Source organism: Lampetra planeri, chromosome 41 (genome assembly GCF_965212315.1).
Source record: "Lampetra planeri chromosome 41, kcLamPlan1.2.h2, whole genome shotgun sequence".
Classification (NCBI taxonomy): Eukaryota; Metazoa; Chordata; class Hyperoartia; order Petromyzontiformes; family Petromyzontidae; genus Lampetra; species Lampetra planeri.
This window is the reverse complement of record NC_136147.1, coordinates 5,987,781-6,002,705: the sequence shown is the minus strand read 5'-3', so window position 1 is coordinate 6,002,705 and position 14,925 is coordinate 5,987,781. Positions and strand designations below refer to the sequence as shown.

At 51.2% G+C, this 14,925-nt stretch overlaps 1 protein-coding gene across 1 annotated transcript in view; it reads left to right on the top strand.

Annotated features, from left to right (window-relative positions):
- The first annotated feature begins 4,593 nt into the window (after positions 1–4,593).
- The window catches only part of MANBA (mannosidase beta), a 29,719-nt gene continuing 19,387 nt past the window's right edge, over positions 4,594–14,925 (top strand). Inside the window, exons 1-2 of the mRNA XM_078613414.1 lie at positions 4,594–4,963; positions 14,011–14,105. Of these exons, the coding sequence (XP_078469540.1) occupies positions 4,733–4,963; positions 14,011–14,105 (326 nt within the window). The 5' untranslated portion in view covers positions 4,594–4,732. The remainder of the gene's footprint in view (positions 4,964–14,010; positions 14,106–14,925) is intronic.

Below are 14,925 nucleotides of genomic sequence, written 5' to 3'. Positions count from 1 at the left end.
ATAATCTCAATTTTTGTGATCATTTATGTGTCATTTTAAAAAAATATTTAGAACGGTATTTTGGCAAAATTGGACAATGATACCGACACATGCTGTAGTGGCCTAGCTCTTGCAAATGAAGTCACAGAATTTTAAACGTCCAGTGTGAAGCAGACACCGCGTAGTATTTCATTAATGGTTAATACACATCGCAGTATTAACGATATTTCACTGTTTTATTTACTGGGTAAAGCCCACTGAGCTATTAGCTCTTTTTCAGAAGCGATCAGGCTACAAATCATAGCTTATCGTGTGGAAAAATCCATGCCACCACGGGGAGAACATGCACACTCCAAATATACAGGGCCAAATCCACGACCTCCTGCATACCAGGTGAAGGAGATAACATTTAGCCACCGCAGCCACTGGATTCTAACCATGAACCTCAACAACAAGAAGCGGTGAGTGAACTTCAATGTCACCACCCCGAAGCGTATCCCCTCTGGATAAAATATGTTAAATTGACAATGCCAGGGTTGAGCCTGGCTAATACGTGAATGGGAGACTGCTTGGGTATAGCGGGTACAGTATTGTCAGGTTCAGAGGCTTGCAGGAGATGGCAGTAGAGCAGTAGATTATTGAATCTCTTTGTGCAGAGCTCATCCTATGCGTAGTGGGGTTTCTCTGGGTTCGGTTTCCAATGGAGCAGGATCCTTATGAAAAATACACGTCATGCTCAAGCCAGGCTTCCAAATGTAAAATACATGAACACGGTGTTATTTAAAAGTGCATAGAAAGCATTAAGGCAACGCCTGTATCATCCATTACGTGTTGAGTTATTACTGTCAGTGTTTTCTCAATATATCTATGATTGAATGAGAGCCTCCTTGGACACTTTCTCCATGAATGTAAAATGAACGAGAGTCCAGCTTGTGAGTGTGGTGCTGCGACACATCTCAGACCGTGCAACATCTCGCGAACGACTGCCCGATTGGATCATTCAACGGATATCTCAAACATCCACGCGGCTACTCTTGGAGCAGTCGAATGGATGTCAAATCTCGACATCAATTTATAATTTGTTGCAATCCCCAAAAATGCCAAATGAAAGAAGGGCCTCCTCACATCTTGCGGGTCATGAGGATTGTTTGATCATACTTCCCCACGCTGGTTAAAGGAGGTTGGTGAAAATATTTCTATCTTGATTTGAAGCTTTCGTGACTGCAAGAATCCATACTCTTTGGTTCTTTCGGTAAAGTCACGTAGGTAGAAACAGCCCTCTCTCTGGTCCAGCAATTCCACTGCTGGATATTTTTTTCCGCCTGAGGACGACCGCTTGTGTTGCGATCGAAACGTTGTGATATATTATTTTTTGTTTTATTTTATTTTTCTACCTACATGACTTTACCGAAAGAACCAAAGAGTATGAAAATATTTGTTTTTCCCCCCGACCCCTGGTGTATTAATGTAATTAGGTTTCAAATAAATGTATCCGAAGCAATACAAATGTTACTTTGTTTAATAATTAAAATCTTATTTTTGTTGTATTCCAGTTTGAGTCGTGTCACGAGCTGCATTTTCCTGAACTAAAAAAAGTGGATAACTAATTGAGCGTTAAATGCGTGTAAAATTGAATGTTAAGGATTACAAAAAGCGTTTATTAATTTAGTAAATACAGTGCTATCTATTAATATCCAAAGTATTAAAATCAAATGACACACTAGTATGTCGTTATAGTTTCCTTATATGAGTAGATTTACCCCACAAAAGCCAGGAAGAACTAGACACTAATACAATGCCTTGTTGGTTGTGTCAAATAAGTAAATGTGTGTCGTACAGCCTCCTTCACCCGACACAGCCAAATGATAATTAATACTGGTAGGAACCTCCTGGTTACACCAGCCCACAGGGGATTATTCCGTCCGTCCGTTGTGCATCCAAAAATGGGAGGGGTGGGGCTGGGTGGAGAGGGGCTGGGTGTGGAGGGTGGGGAGGGGCTGGGTGGGAAGGGTGATGCTGGGTGGGGGGTGGGAGGGGTGGGGCTGGGTGGGGGGGTGGGAGGGGTGGGGCTGGGTGGGGAGGGGCTGGTCACCCCGTGGTGCCCTTATAAAACTCAACGTTTAACCTACTCACGCCTGCTTGTGCCGCCCTCACAGTCGGGCATATTTGCGGAATACACCACGCCGCCGTTGACCCTGACCATTGACCGAGCAACCCAACGTTCCTACCAGCTCCCTCCGCAGGAATGTGTTAAAATTGTCCTGAAGAAATCAATATTTATTTTTGAACGTGCCAATATTGCCTTCAATAAAGTCGGCATCGGTGCACATGTTCACGTGACTTTATTTATTGGCCCTGTCGCAAAAGCCTACTAGGTGTTGAACAGAAAATGTTAAACTCTACTGTATTCTTTCTAGATTTGAAGCTTTCGTGACTGCAAGGATTCATATTCTTAGGTTTTTTCGGTAAAGTCACGTAGGTAAAAAAAAAAAAATTCTAAAAGTAAAATAAAAATCACGACGTTTCGGAGGCAACACAAGCTTCCATCTTCAGGTGGAACCGTCACAGCACGATAGCTGTATCAAGTGAGTCACTTGATACAGCTATCGTGCGTGACTCTACTGTATTCCTATTCTAGACCTTTGCAAGTCTGCACAAAAGCACCTGCAGTGAAAATTATCGAATATTGTATTGACCTTATCATTATATTAGTTGCAGCATGATGACTTCTATCTGGTCGTCATATCTCGGAAGCCAAGCCGGTCTGAACCTGGAGAGCAGTTGGGTGGGTGACCACCAATAGGGCTTGCCAGGTGTCGTAGGCGTGGGGCTGAGAGGGTTTTCTCCCGGGTTCTGTGGTTTCTTTTCACACGAACTCAAACACTCATTCGTGGCATTGTTCACAAACCCCCATATCAGGAACCTCCTGAAAAGTGGCCTTGAGACTCGGTGCATCTTTCTGGGAAAATAAAGGACATTTGACTTGCTCTTATTATACTAGTGTAATGGGTTCAATTTAGGCGCACACACTTCTTGGGAGGCAACACTCATTTATTAGAACAGTATTATAACATTTCGATTTAAAGCTTTAGTGACTGCAGGGATTCATCGTCTTGGTTCTTTCGGTAAAGTCACGTAGAATGGAAATAATAAAAATAACTTTATTATATTATAGTATTTTATTATTTTATTATATAATGTTTTATTTTTATTATTTTATTATTTCCATTCTACGTGACTTTACCGAAAGAACCAAGAAGTATTATAACACTCTACATTAGGTGGTGAACACCGACCTACTCTAGCTAACACACACTTCTCTAACTCTCAGCTACTCGAGCGTGACCCAGCCAGGTGGGCTACTGGCAGGTCCGCTGACTGGAGGCTTGACTTTTCTTGGCAGTGCATACATTATCAGAGTTATGTGTTTTGTTTGCATTATGACTGCAGGTATTGTGGTCTATGCAAACATGACTCCTTGTAAAAAAGGTGTCAGTTTTGTTGCCAGATGAAAGGGTAAAAAACCAATTATCATATTTTTTTACTGGCAAATGAGGTTCCAATGGTGGAAATGCTTACCCCGAGCTCTCATACTCTGATGGTGCATTGTCTTTGAGTTGTGCGCCTTTTGGCGTCATCTGGTCCAACACCATGTGAGACTAAGGAAAGCTGTCTCGGGTGTGGACCAATCAACTTCAAGGACAGTGCATACATTATCAGAGTTATGTTTTTTGTTTGCATTATGACTGCAGTTATTGTGGTCTATGCAAACATGACTCCTTGTAAAAAAAGGTGTCAGTTTTGTTGCCAGATGAAAGGGTAAAAAAACAATTATCTTCTTGGTGTCTTCACGATGCATCTTCATCTTTGGCACGGGCAGCCTCGAACCTCGTGAGGAGGCTGCTGATATGGGCCCCACCCCAGTCACGCCTCCCGAGAACCGGCCCTGACGTCATTCCCGCCTCCAGCCGGGATGACGTCATGTGGGTGTGTGTAGACCCACGTGGTAGTGACGCCCCCCGCATAGTGACGTCACACGTGTGCGTGTGTACACAGTAGTGATACTATAACCATTGTACTAGTACTGTATACACATATAGGTGAGATAAAAAAAAATGGTTGTTATAGGCTGCTTGCCGTACTACGCGGTGATCAGCTGAGGACTGTATAGGAAAAAAAATCCATTATTGTACAGGGTGATTCAAAATGATGGACCCAATTTCAAAGTAGTAAATTTCACGATGACAACATGTTTCAATTATCTTCTTGGTTCTTTCGGTAAAGTCACGTAGAATGGAAATAATAAACATAAAACATAATAAAATAATTCTCACGACGTTTCGGCCACAACGCAAGCAGCCGTCCTCGGGTGGAGAGCAGGTCTGTCGAGAAGACAGAGTCTGAATGACACACTCCAGGCTTGGAGCGACTATTTAAGCTGGGATGTATTATTTTATTATTTCCCTTCTACGTGACTTTACCGAAAGAACCAAGCATAAGAGTCGTCCTGTTTACAACAAACAACACTCAACCAGCCATTGGAAGTGTGCGACACAAAAAACCTCTCGTCTGGCACCAGGGACAGCTCCAAGTGCTGCCCGCCCCAACGCCTGACGTCACGTCCAGCAAGTCACGTGAAGTCCACGCCCCTGAGTCCCAACGCTGGGATCAGAGTCCCAGTCTGCAGTCTACAGGGACCCAAGTAGATCCCCCTAGACCCCGAGCTAACACCCCCTCCCCACCACCCCCAACCATGCTCTCTCCACTGCTGCTATCGCTGATGCTGTGCACTTCAATGGGGGTACTCGGGGTGATGTCAAGTCGGCCACACCGCCCTCGAAGTTCCCCGGGGACCACTCTGACGGAGACCCACGACCTCGGTGGATCCGAGTGGACGGCGGAGAGTAGGCAGGGCCGAGTGAGCGTCAGAGCCACGGTGCCAGGCTGCGTGCACCAGGACCTAATGGCAGCAGGGATCATACAGGTGCGTGACACCTGGGTTGGAGTAGTCATTGGGGGGGGGGGGGGGGGGTCAGGACAGGTGTTGTATTTGTTTTTCGTCTCGGTTTTGCCACAGTTTTGTTTGTGTTGTTTTTCATTTGTTCACTCTATTGTCCACAATGTAAGGGGGCGTCCATAAATGACGTCACGCGATTTTGGACGATTTTTGACCCCCCCCCCCATCGTCACACGGCGTCACAAAAAGTCAGACCCCCCCTCAAATATGACGTCACAAAGCTCTGCCCCCCCCAAAAAACATGCTTCAAATCGCTTTAAACTATTGTCATTGTTGTGCGTATTTAATGTGGCGCTTCACTCTGATGTTGTAGTAGAAAACATTTATCAAAAAGTCTAATTAAGTAGAACGTGTTGTCTACGTTTATTTAAAGTTTCGCATTTTGATGTGACGTCACATTTCTCACCCCCCCACCCCTCGTCACACATCGTCACAAATGTCTGACCCCCCCCCCCCCTAGGTGCGTGACGTCATTTATGGACGGCCCCTAACATATACTGGAATAAAATTTAAATATAATTTTACATTTTCCCAATTGTATCCGAATTGTGCTTGCGTTATGTCAATGGACAAAGTTCCGTATACATTCCACTCTCTCCTAAAGCAGTGCAACCCACAGAAGTGGAGATTACAGAGCTCCTTTCGAGATCCCTGCAAGTGACCACCATCTCTCACCACCCATTAGGAAGCAACACTTTGCCAGCCGCTCTGTAATATCTGTTCATCGTGTGACAGTCAAGCCAATATTTTAATTTCTCACAGTTGGAAATTTAGGCAAATGAAGAGCAGAACTGTACATGTGAAGTATTGGAAAATGACGGCAGGAAACTCCTTGACGGGAACACACTTCTTTTATTAAATCTTGACTCGTAACAATACAACGCGTGGCCTCTCTTCTTCACAATGCGCTTCTCTTGACTCTGGATTCTGTGCTGCCGGCTCTCTGTGCCTCGTGTAGACTCCGCGCCTCGGCTACACTCCTCTCTCGCCTCGTGTAGACTCTGCGCCTCTGCTACACTCTCCACTCGCCTCGTGTAGACTTTGCATCTCTCTCTCTGGCTACACCATATGCATACTCGGCTCGTGTAGACCTTCCTCTCTCGCTGGCTACACCGTATGCATACTCGGCTCGTGTAGACCGTTCTCTCTCGCTGGCTACACACTATACATTACTCAGCTCGTGTAGACCGTTCTCTCTCGCTGGCTACACACTATACATTACTCAGCTCGTGTAGACCGTTCTCTCTCGCTGGCTACACACTATACATTACTCAGCTCGTGTAGACCGTTCTCTCTCGCTGGCTACACACTATACATTACTCAGCTCGTGTAGACCGTTCTCTCTCGCTGGCTACACACTTATACCTTACTCTCCTCTACTCTCCATTACTCTCCTCTCCGGGCTCTATCTCTGCACCTTCGTCTTCATTCTTAGATGGTTCCACTTCCGCCCCTGCTCCTCTGTGCATCACCTTATATACCCCTTCTTCCCGGGAGACGGAGCGGATGCGGACCTCAACGTCGGCACCGCTCCTCAGTTACCCAATCCCCACGCGCTATCCCTACGATCCGGTTCCGCTCAGCGCGTGTTTCCACTCCCCGACCAATCACACCGCGCTGCTACCCGATCACTCCCTCTGGGCGCGTCACCGGCACACAGCCAATCAGCAGCACTACCCCCACCCGCGCACTGACGCCTGCTCCTCCCCGTCAGCGCGCGTCACCACACACACACCCGTACATACGCGCTGGCACCCGACATATACACCCAGCGCGTATCACCACTACATCACCCCCTCCCACATAGCTCGCAGCCGGCCCGGCTGCTAACAACAACCAACCGCGACGATAAAACGACAACCAACATAAAAAAAAAAACCCCGAAACCCCCCGAGTGTGCCCCGTAACATAACACAACACCAACAACAACAAGAATAACTATGTACAGATCGACAATGAACCCGAAAAGTCAACAATAACACGATACGAGCAAATTCGAAACGAACGCGCCCCACGTCCCTGCGACTACACGCAGTGACGAGGCGCTCCAACTGCCCCGACTCCTCACGAGGCAGGTCATGCAAAGTAGCACGACCTGGCGCGAGTCCGTCTGGCTGGTCCATCGTATGGGGCGGGACACTGACGACCGTCCGGCGGTTCCGGCTGCTCCAGACGGCGCGGAACGGGCCTGAAAGGGCCGGCCCCGCCGCGGAGATCCGGCCGCCGGTGATCGGCAGCTGTCAGTTCCGAGACACCTGGGAGCAGATCAGGCGAAAATACGTGTGGATCAGGCAGAGACATTTCCCCCTCTGGGTCGCCGGTCACGTCACACGCCCGGCCATCACGACACAAGGGGAGGCCATATGGAGGCGAGAACGGTTTCAGTCGGGAGGGGTGAACGTACCACCGGCGCTTTCCCCACTTTATCTGAACGCACTGGGGCCGTGCAACGCGCACGACCTCCACGGGTCCCCTCCACGGTCTCAACAATTTAGGCGACGTAGCCAAGGGTGCCTGAGGGCAATGCAGCCAGGCCCTGTCACCTGGTTTCCATTCGTGCATGGACACCTTCCGTGCCCGCAACCGTTCATTAGCAATTTGGCGAGCCCGCGAATTAAGCCGCGCGGCCTCCCTCGCCTCTGTCAGCTTGTGAATATTAAACTTAATATGTTCTGCCAAATTAGAATTAGTTCGTGGAGCGGACAGGCCAAGTTGCGTTTCTATTGGCGGGTCAGCTTCCCGACCGTACATCAAATAGAATGGGGAAAACCCCGTAGCTGCATGGGGGGCCATTCTATACGCGGCAAGGACTCCCGGGACCTGCAGGTCCCAATCTACATGTGCCTCGCACACCTGCTGGCACAGCATGGAAGTCAAGGTTTTGTGGAGTCTCTCCACCATCCCGTCAGTCTGCGGGTGGTACGGGGAGGTACGCACCTTCTTGGTACCCAACAGATCGCACACCTCTTGCAACAATTTACTCGAAAAATTTTTACCTTGGTCGGTCAGCAGGCGTTCGGGAGCCCCCTTGTCCAGGACATAGCCCTGGACGAAGGCATCCGTCACAGCCGCTGCCGACTGGTTAGCGAGAGGCCACGCCATAGGCCATCGGGTAAAGTATTCGACCCCCACTAACAAATATTTATTCCCTCTCGGCGTGACTGGGAAGGGCCCCAAAATATCGAGTGCAACGAGCTCGTTGGTACGCGAGACCTGAATAGATTGCAGCGGTGGATTAGCTGCCACGGCCGGTGGTTTACGCCTGGCGCACTCAACGCACCCCTTCAGAATATGCACCACATCACTTCCCATTCCCGGCCAGTAATAGTCACGCTGAAGCAGGGCAAGCGTCTTGTTAACTCCCAAGTGCAAGAGGCGTTCGTGTGCCGCCAAGACAACCCTCCCCCTCACAGCGGAAGGCACCACGAGTGCGTTCCGCCGGGACAAACTGTCCCATTTCAATAACACGCCCCGCTCAAGTACATAGGAGCCGGTACGCTCCTGGTCCCCCTCGGGACCCCCAACCTTGCGGCGCAGTGCTAGCAGCGAGCTGTCCGCCATCTGGAGGCGGCCCCATTCGCTGAGCGACAGCGAGAGCAGCGAGTCCCGACCCTGAGAGGCAGTGGAATCATCCCCGATCGGTGCGCCCGCTGTCGCAGCCAGTGCCCCCATCTCCCCCGCAAGCGTCGGTTTACAGCGCGCCGATCCCGACAAACACGCGCATTCATCACAAGGCAACAACCGCGACAAGCAATCGGCATTCGTGTGTCGCAACCCCTTACGGTACGTAGTCGTAAACTGATAGTCCTGGAGGACTTCCAACCAACGCGACAACTGGCCCGAGGGCTGGGCGACCCTCAATGAATACTGTAGCGCCGCGTGGTCCGTTCGGACTGTAAAGTGACGACCATAAAGATATGGCCTAAACTGCTGCACAAAAAAAACAATGGCAAGCAGCTCGCGACGGGTGACACAGTAGCGCTGCTCCGCCGGTGACAACACCCTACTACCGTAGGCGACAACTCTTTCGACACCCCCAACGACTTGGGATAGCACCCCCCCAATGCCCGTGTTGCTAGCATCCGTGTCCAGCAAAAAGGGACTGGCAAAATCGGGATAACACAAGGGTGGGGCACCCACCAAGGCGTCCCGGAGGGAGCGAAACGCGGCCTCCTCCTCCGGTCCCCATTTGAACTTCACTCCCTTCGCCGTTAGAGCGTGCAAGGGTTTTGCAATAGTGGCGAAGTGCTCAACGAACCGCCGATAATAAGAAGCAAACCCGATGAAACTACGCACGTCGGAAACGGACGTAGGTGTCGGCCACGAACCGACACAATCCGTCTTCGCGGGATCGGTGGAGATCCCCGAAGAATCGACAATGTGACCCAAGTATCTAACGGACCTACGAAGGAGGTGACATTTGGCCGGTTTAAATTTCAACTTAGCCGATCGCATTCGCAAGAACACCCCTCTCAATCGCCGGAGGTGTTCCTCAAACGTTTTACTGAAAACAATGACATCGTCCATATAAATCAAGCATGTATCCCACTGCAAGCCCGACAAAACCAGCTCCATAAGTCGCTGAAACGTCGCTGGAGAGGAGTGAAGCCCCATGGGTAACCGGTTAAACTGGAACAGCCCCCCTGGAGTCCGAAATGCTGTCTTAGGTTTCGACTCTTCGTCGAGCGGCAACTGCCAAAACCCCGATAACAAATCAAGAGTCGAAAAATATCGCGCACCAGACAATGCATCGAGGGACTCATCCATCCTGGGGAGCGGATACGCGTCAGCCACAGAGATCTTATTCAGGCGACGGAAATCAACGCAGAATCGCAGGGACCCGTCCTGCTTCTTAACCAGCACAATAGGCGCTCCCCACGGGCTAGAGGAGGGCGAAATAATATCGGCTTCTAGCATATCGTTAACAGCCGACTGAACATGTTCCTTCTCCACGGGACTCAGTCGGAAGGGATTTAGCCTGACCGGCGCCGCATCGCCCGTTTCAATGTGATGGTGCAACAAATCCGTGCACCCAATGTCATACTTATGTTTACTGAATACATCAGAGAATTCAATGAGCAACTCGCGCAGCGCACCCAACTGCGCCGCCGACAAATCGTCCGAGGCGGCACATAACGAATGGACCCACTCAAGGTCTTCCCTTGGCTCAACGTTCCGCGCGGGGCTCGAGCCCACCTGCGCAACCAACCCATCATCCCCAGGGACCTGCGCCGCGTGAGCCAGCACGGTGCCCTGCGGAATGACAGCTGGTCGCGACCCCGCGTTCAAAACCATCACAAACGGATCCCTGTCAGCCCGCACCAAAGTGTGAGCCACCGATAAATCAAGACCCCCGACAGCCTTGTTAGAAGGACCCAAAAGCATACTCTGTCCCGAAGCCTCCCTCACCCATGGTTTCCGCAACCGGAGGGGAATCAACATCTGTGAACCCGGGGGCACTTGCACTGTCTGCGTCGCCACCGCTTGTATCGTAGCGCACGCCGTCCGAATGTCAGTAGGGCCCGTCAAAAATGAAATCCGGCGACCCGATGGCAGTTCAATGCATCGTTGATCGATAAGAATTTTAATGGGCATTTTAGCCAAAAAGTCAGTGCCCAAAAGACACGGAACTGCCAAAGAAGACGAAACGAAAACGGGTCCCGACAATTTGATATCTCCAATGCAAATGGACGCCCTAACCTGACCGATAATGCCCAACGATCCCCCATTAGCGGCGTAAAATGGCACATCCACTGGAAGCAGCGGACGACATTTGACCGGAAGAATATTATAAATGAGGTCCGATATAATAGTTGCCGATGCCCCCGTGTCCACTAACACCCTAATCTCAACCCCATCAATAGATCCCGTAACAACGGACGAACCCGCCGAAGCAGCCACAATTCTATGCCCCAATTCCGCCCATTCAATGTCTCCCTGGTCCCGGCCGAACCCCCCTCGCCGAACCGAATCCCCGAACCTTAACCGGCCCTCCTCCGCCGCAACGCGGCGTCCCATGTGTGCCGAATAAACAGGCCGAGCGTGTGAGGTGCCGCGACTTGCCGGGGATTGTAGAGATGACTTGGGCTCTCGGTCGTCGTCCAGCCGAGCTCCCATGGCGCGCTGCCGCGGAGCGCGGCACCCGGACGCCACGTGGCCCCGGAGGCCGCAGTTATAGCACGTGACGAGGGTCGGAGTAGATCTTGGTTGCTCCGACTTTCGGCCCGATCGCAGAGGCGACCGGGCCCCCGGCCTCCAGTCCCCTGGTCGTCCCGTGGCGAACGCCTCCTCTCGTGGGCTGACGACTTGGGGTTCGGCGACCACCAAACCCGGGGCTGCGACGACAGCAGCGTTGCAACCAACGCCTTGCTTCCGTTGTAGGGCCTCGTGCGCTTGAATACTCGTGGCGACTCTCAAAGAAGAAATATCAATCTCGTCAGCTGTGTTGATAGGGACCCCCAGGTCCTGCGCCAACTTGAGCAGCTGCTCCAAAACCATCGCGTCTTGGCCCTCCTCGTCCATCCGAGGGAACGCAGCATCAGCAAGAGCCAGCAACGCCGTGCGATAGGCCAGCGCGGTCTCCGTGGCCGCTTTCCGTCTTGCGTAGAACTGATGGCGGCACGTAGAGGGAGGCCCGTAGACCCTGGCCAACAACCCCAGCGCATCCTTCAGCGTGGAGCGGTCCGACTTCCGTGCAGCCCTGAAGGCCGCGAGCGCATCGTCGTCCAGCATGGCGGGCAATGCCCGCAGCGCCGTAGCATCGGACCACGCTGACATCTCTTGATGGGCCAAAAACCTTCGCTGAAATTGGCCCCAGTCTCCGCCTTCCGCCTTGAAGGCTGACAACGTGGGCAGGCGCTGCTGAAAAATGAAGTCATCCGCCTCGTGGTTCCTCTCCGCCTGTCCGTCGGTGTCTAAGATGGCGGCTCCAGCAGCAGACGTAAGATGGCGGACCCCCTCGCGCGCTGATGACGTCGATGCGCGCGCTTGGGAACCCACCACCACGTGGCGCTCGCCGTTCCCGCCAAAAGTAGGCCCAGGCGCAATGGCGGGAATCCCCCATTCGTTTTGGCGGGAATCTGCGGGGCGACCTTGTAAAATGTCCCCCACCGTCCCCGCTCCTCCCGACGAGCTGATCTCCGCCAAGATGGACGCGGCGGCGAGCAGCAGCTCCGCCAGTCGGGAGTGCGCCTCACGAAGCCCGGCGTCTGTCCCCGGTCGCTCGGCCGGCGCCGTCGACGGACCCTGCAGCGTGGGCAAGTCCTCTTCCTCACCCCCCGCCACCAGCGGCCCCGAGTCGTCCAGGTCTTCCTCGCGGTCAATCCCGTGGGTCCTACGGGTCTTCCTCGTCTCCATACTTGGAAGCCCGTTTCACTTCTGACGCCAGATGAAGTATTGGAAAATGACGGCAGGAAACTCCTTGACGGGAACACACTTCTTTTATTAAATCTTGACTCGTAACAATACAACGCGTGGCCTCTCTTCTTCACAATGCGCTTCTCTTGACTCTGGATTCTGTGCTGCCGGCTCTCTGTGCCTCGTGTAGACTCCGCGCCTCGGCTACACTCCTCTCTCGCCTCGTGTAGACTCTGCGCCTCTGCTACACTCTCCACTCGCCTCGTGTAGACTTTGCATCTCTCTCTCTGGCTACACCATATGCATACTCGGCTCGTGTAGACCTTCCTCTCTCGCTGGCTACACCGTATGCATACTCGGCTCGTGTAGACCGTTCTCTCTCGCTGGCTACACACTATACATTACTCAGCTCGTGTAGACCGTTCTCTCTCGCTGGCTACACACTATACATTACTCAGCTCGTGTAGACCGTTCTCTCTCGCTGGCTACACACTATACATTACTCAGCTCGTGTAGACCGTTCTCTCTCGCTGGCTACACACTATACATTACTCAGCTCGTGTAGACCGTTCTCTCTCGCTGGCTACACACTTATACCTTACTCTCCTCTACTCTCCATTACTCTCCTCTCCGGGCTCTATCTCTGCACCTTCGTCTTCATTCTTAGATGGTTCCACTTCCGCCCCTGCTCCTCTGTGCATCACCTTATATACCCCTTCTTCCCGGGAGACGGAGCGGATGCGGACCTCAACGTCGGCACCGCTCCTCAGTTACCCAATCCCCACGCGCTATCCCTACGATCCGGTTCCGCTCAGCGCGTGTTTCCACTCCCCGACCAATCACACCGCGCTGCTACCCGATCACTCCCTCTGGGCGCGTCACCGGCACACAGCCAATCAGCAGCACTACCCCCACCCGCGCACTGACGCCTGCTCCTCCCCGTCAGCGCGCGTCACCACACACACACCCGTACATACGCGCTGGCACCCGACATATACACCCAGCGCGTATCACCACTACACATGTAATGATGTTTTTTGTGTGCGGTATTGGTGACTGTGCTGAGACTCTCAGCTTGGCCATGTTTGTTTGTTGTAGTACGGAGTTAGACTGATGGCCTTAATCTAAGTTGTCTTGTGGTTGTTGTTTGACTTGCATCCCACTGGGATTTCTGCACACAGCGTTGGTGTACGGTGCTTTTTTTCTGGAATTCTTGCTGTTTTTTTTCCTGGATTTTCAGTTTGCACATAGTCACACTTTAAGATGTTTTCTTGTTCATGTTTTTGTTTTTTGTTTGTTGACGTTGCACCCGATTCAAGAGCCGAATGGCTCACATGGCTATACCTAATAAATGAACTTGCAATTTTTTGCAATCTTATAATCTAGATTTGAAGTATTCGTGACTGCAGTGGTTGTCTCACCTGATGACGGACGCTTGTATTGCGCCCGAAACGTCGTGATTTTATTTATTTCATTTTATACCTACGTGACTTTACCGAAAGAACCAAAGAGTATGAATCTTAAAATCATCGACTCTTATGCACATAATTTGATGCGTGTATCATAAGCATACTAATAATCGAGTTTTAGTCAAATCGTTCGATGTCAGTCTCTCACTAACGTATCATTCTTCCAACTTTGAACCCCGCCTTCCGCAGGACCCCTATTACAGGTTCAACGATGATGTGTACCGCTGGGTATCGAGGCAGGACTGGACCTACCAACGCAACTTCACCGTGCCGATACCATTACAGTGAGAACCATTCCGTCCTGGTTACAAACCACGTGTCGAGTTAATTTAAATATAGTGACCTTATTGGAACCTCCTTTGCCAGTAGCAAAATATGATAATTGGTGTAAATGCTTACCCCGAGCTCTCATACTCTGATGGTGCATTGTCATTGAGTTGTGCGCCTTTTGGCGTCATCTGGTCCAACACCATGTGAGACTCTGCTCTAAAGAAAGCTGTCTCGGGTGTGGACCAATCCATTTCAAGGACAGTGCATACATTATCAGAGTTGTGTTTTTTGTTTGCATTCCGACCGCAGGTATTGTGGTCAATGCAAACATGACTCCTTGTAATAAAAGGTGTCAGTTTTGTTGCCAGATAAAAGGGTAAAAAAAACGATTATTTTATTAAACTTCGTGGTTTAGTAATCGTGAAACATTTTTACCCACGGCACAGCACGGCTAGGGTAGTCAAGACAGACAAAGAGGGCACGATGAGTCGTAGATCAGCGGCAGGAAGAAACGAGGAGCAGTGGGAAGAAACGTGGAGCATCAGGCAGGATGGGGAGGAGAAGGATCGACAGAGCCAAGATGTCAGGGATGAGAGAGAGGGTCATGAGAGGGGACGGAAGAGAGGGAGAAGAGAGAAGAAAGGAGCGACCAGAAGTGAGCTGCATAGGGCAGGCGGCCCTGGATTTCTCTTAAGTCGACTCAGCCTTAAATGAGTACCTGGTGCAATGCGCAAACATCAGGACTGGGGAGACAACGACAATTTGGTGTCGCGGTTCTGGCCACGCCACCACCCCCTCGTGTACCGTGCCAGTCTTATAGTGGATGGGTGCTCA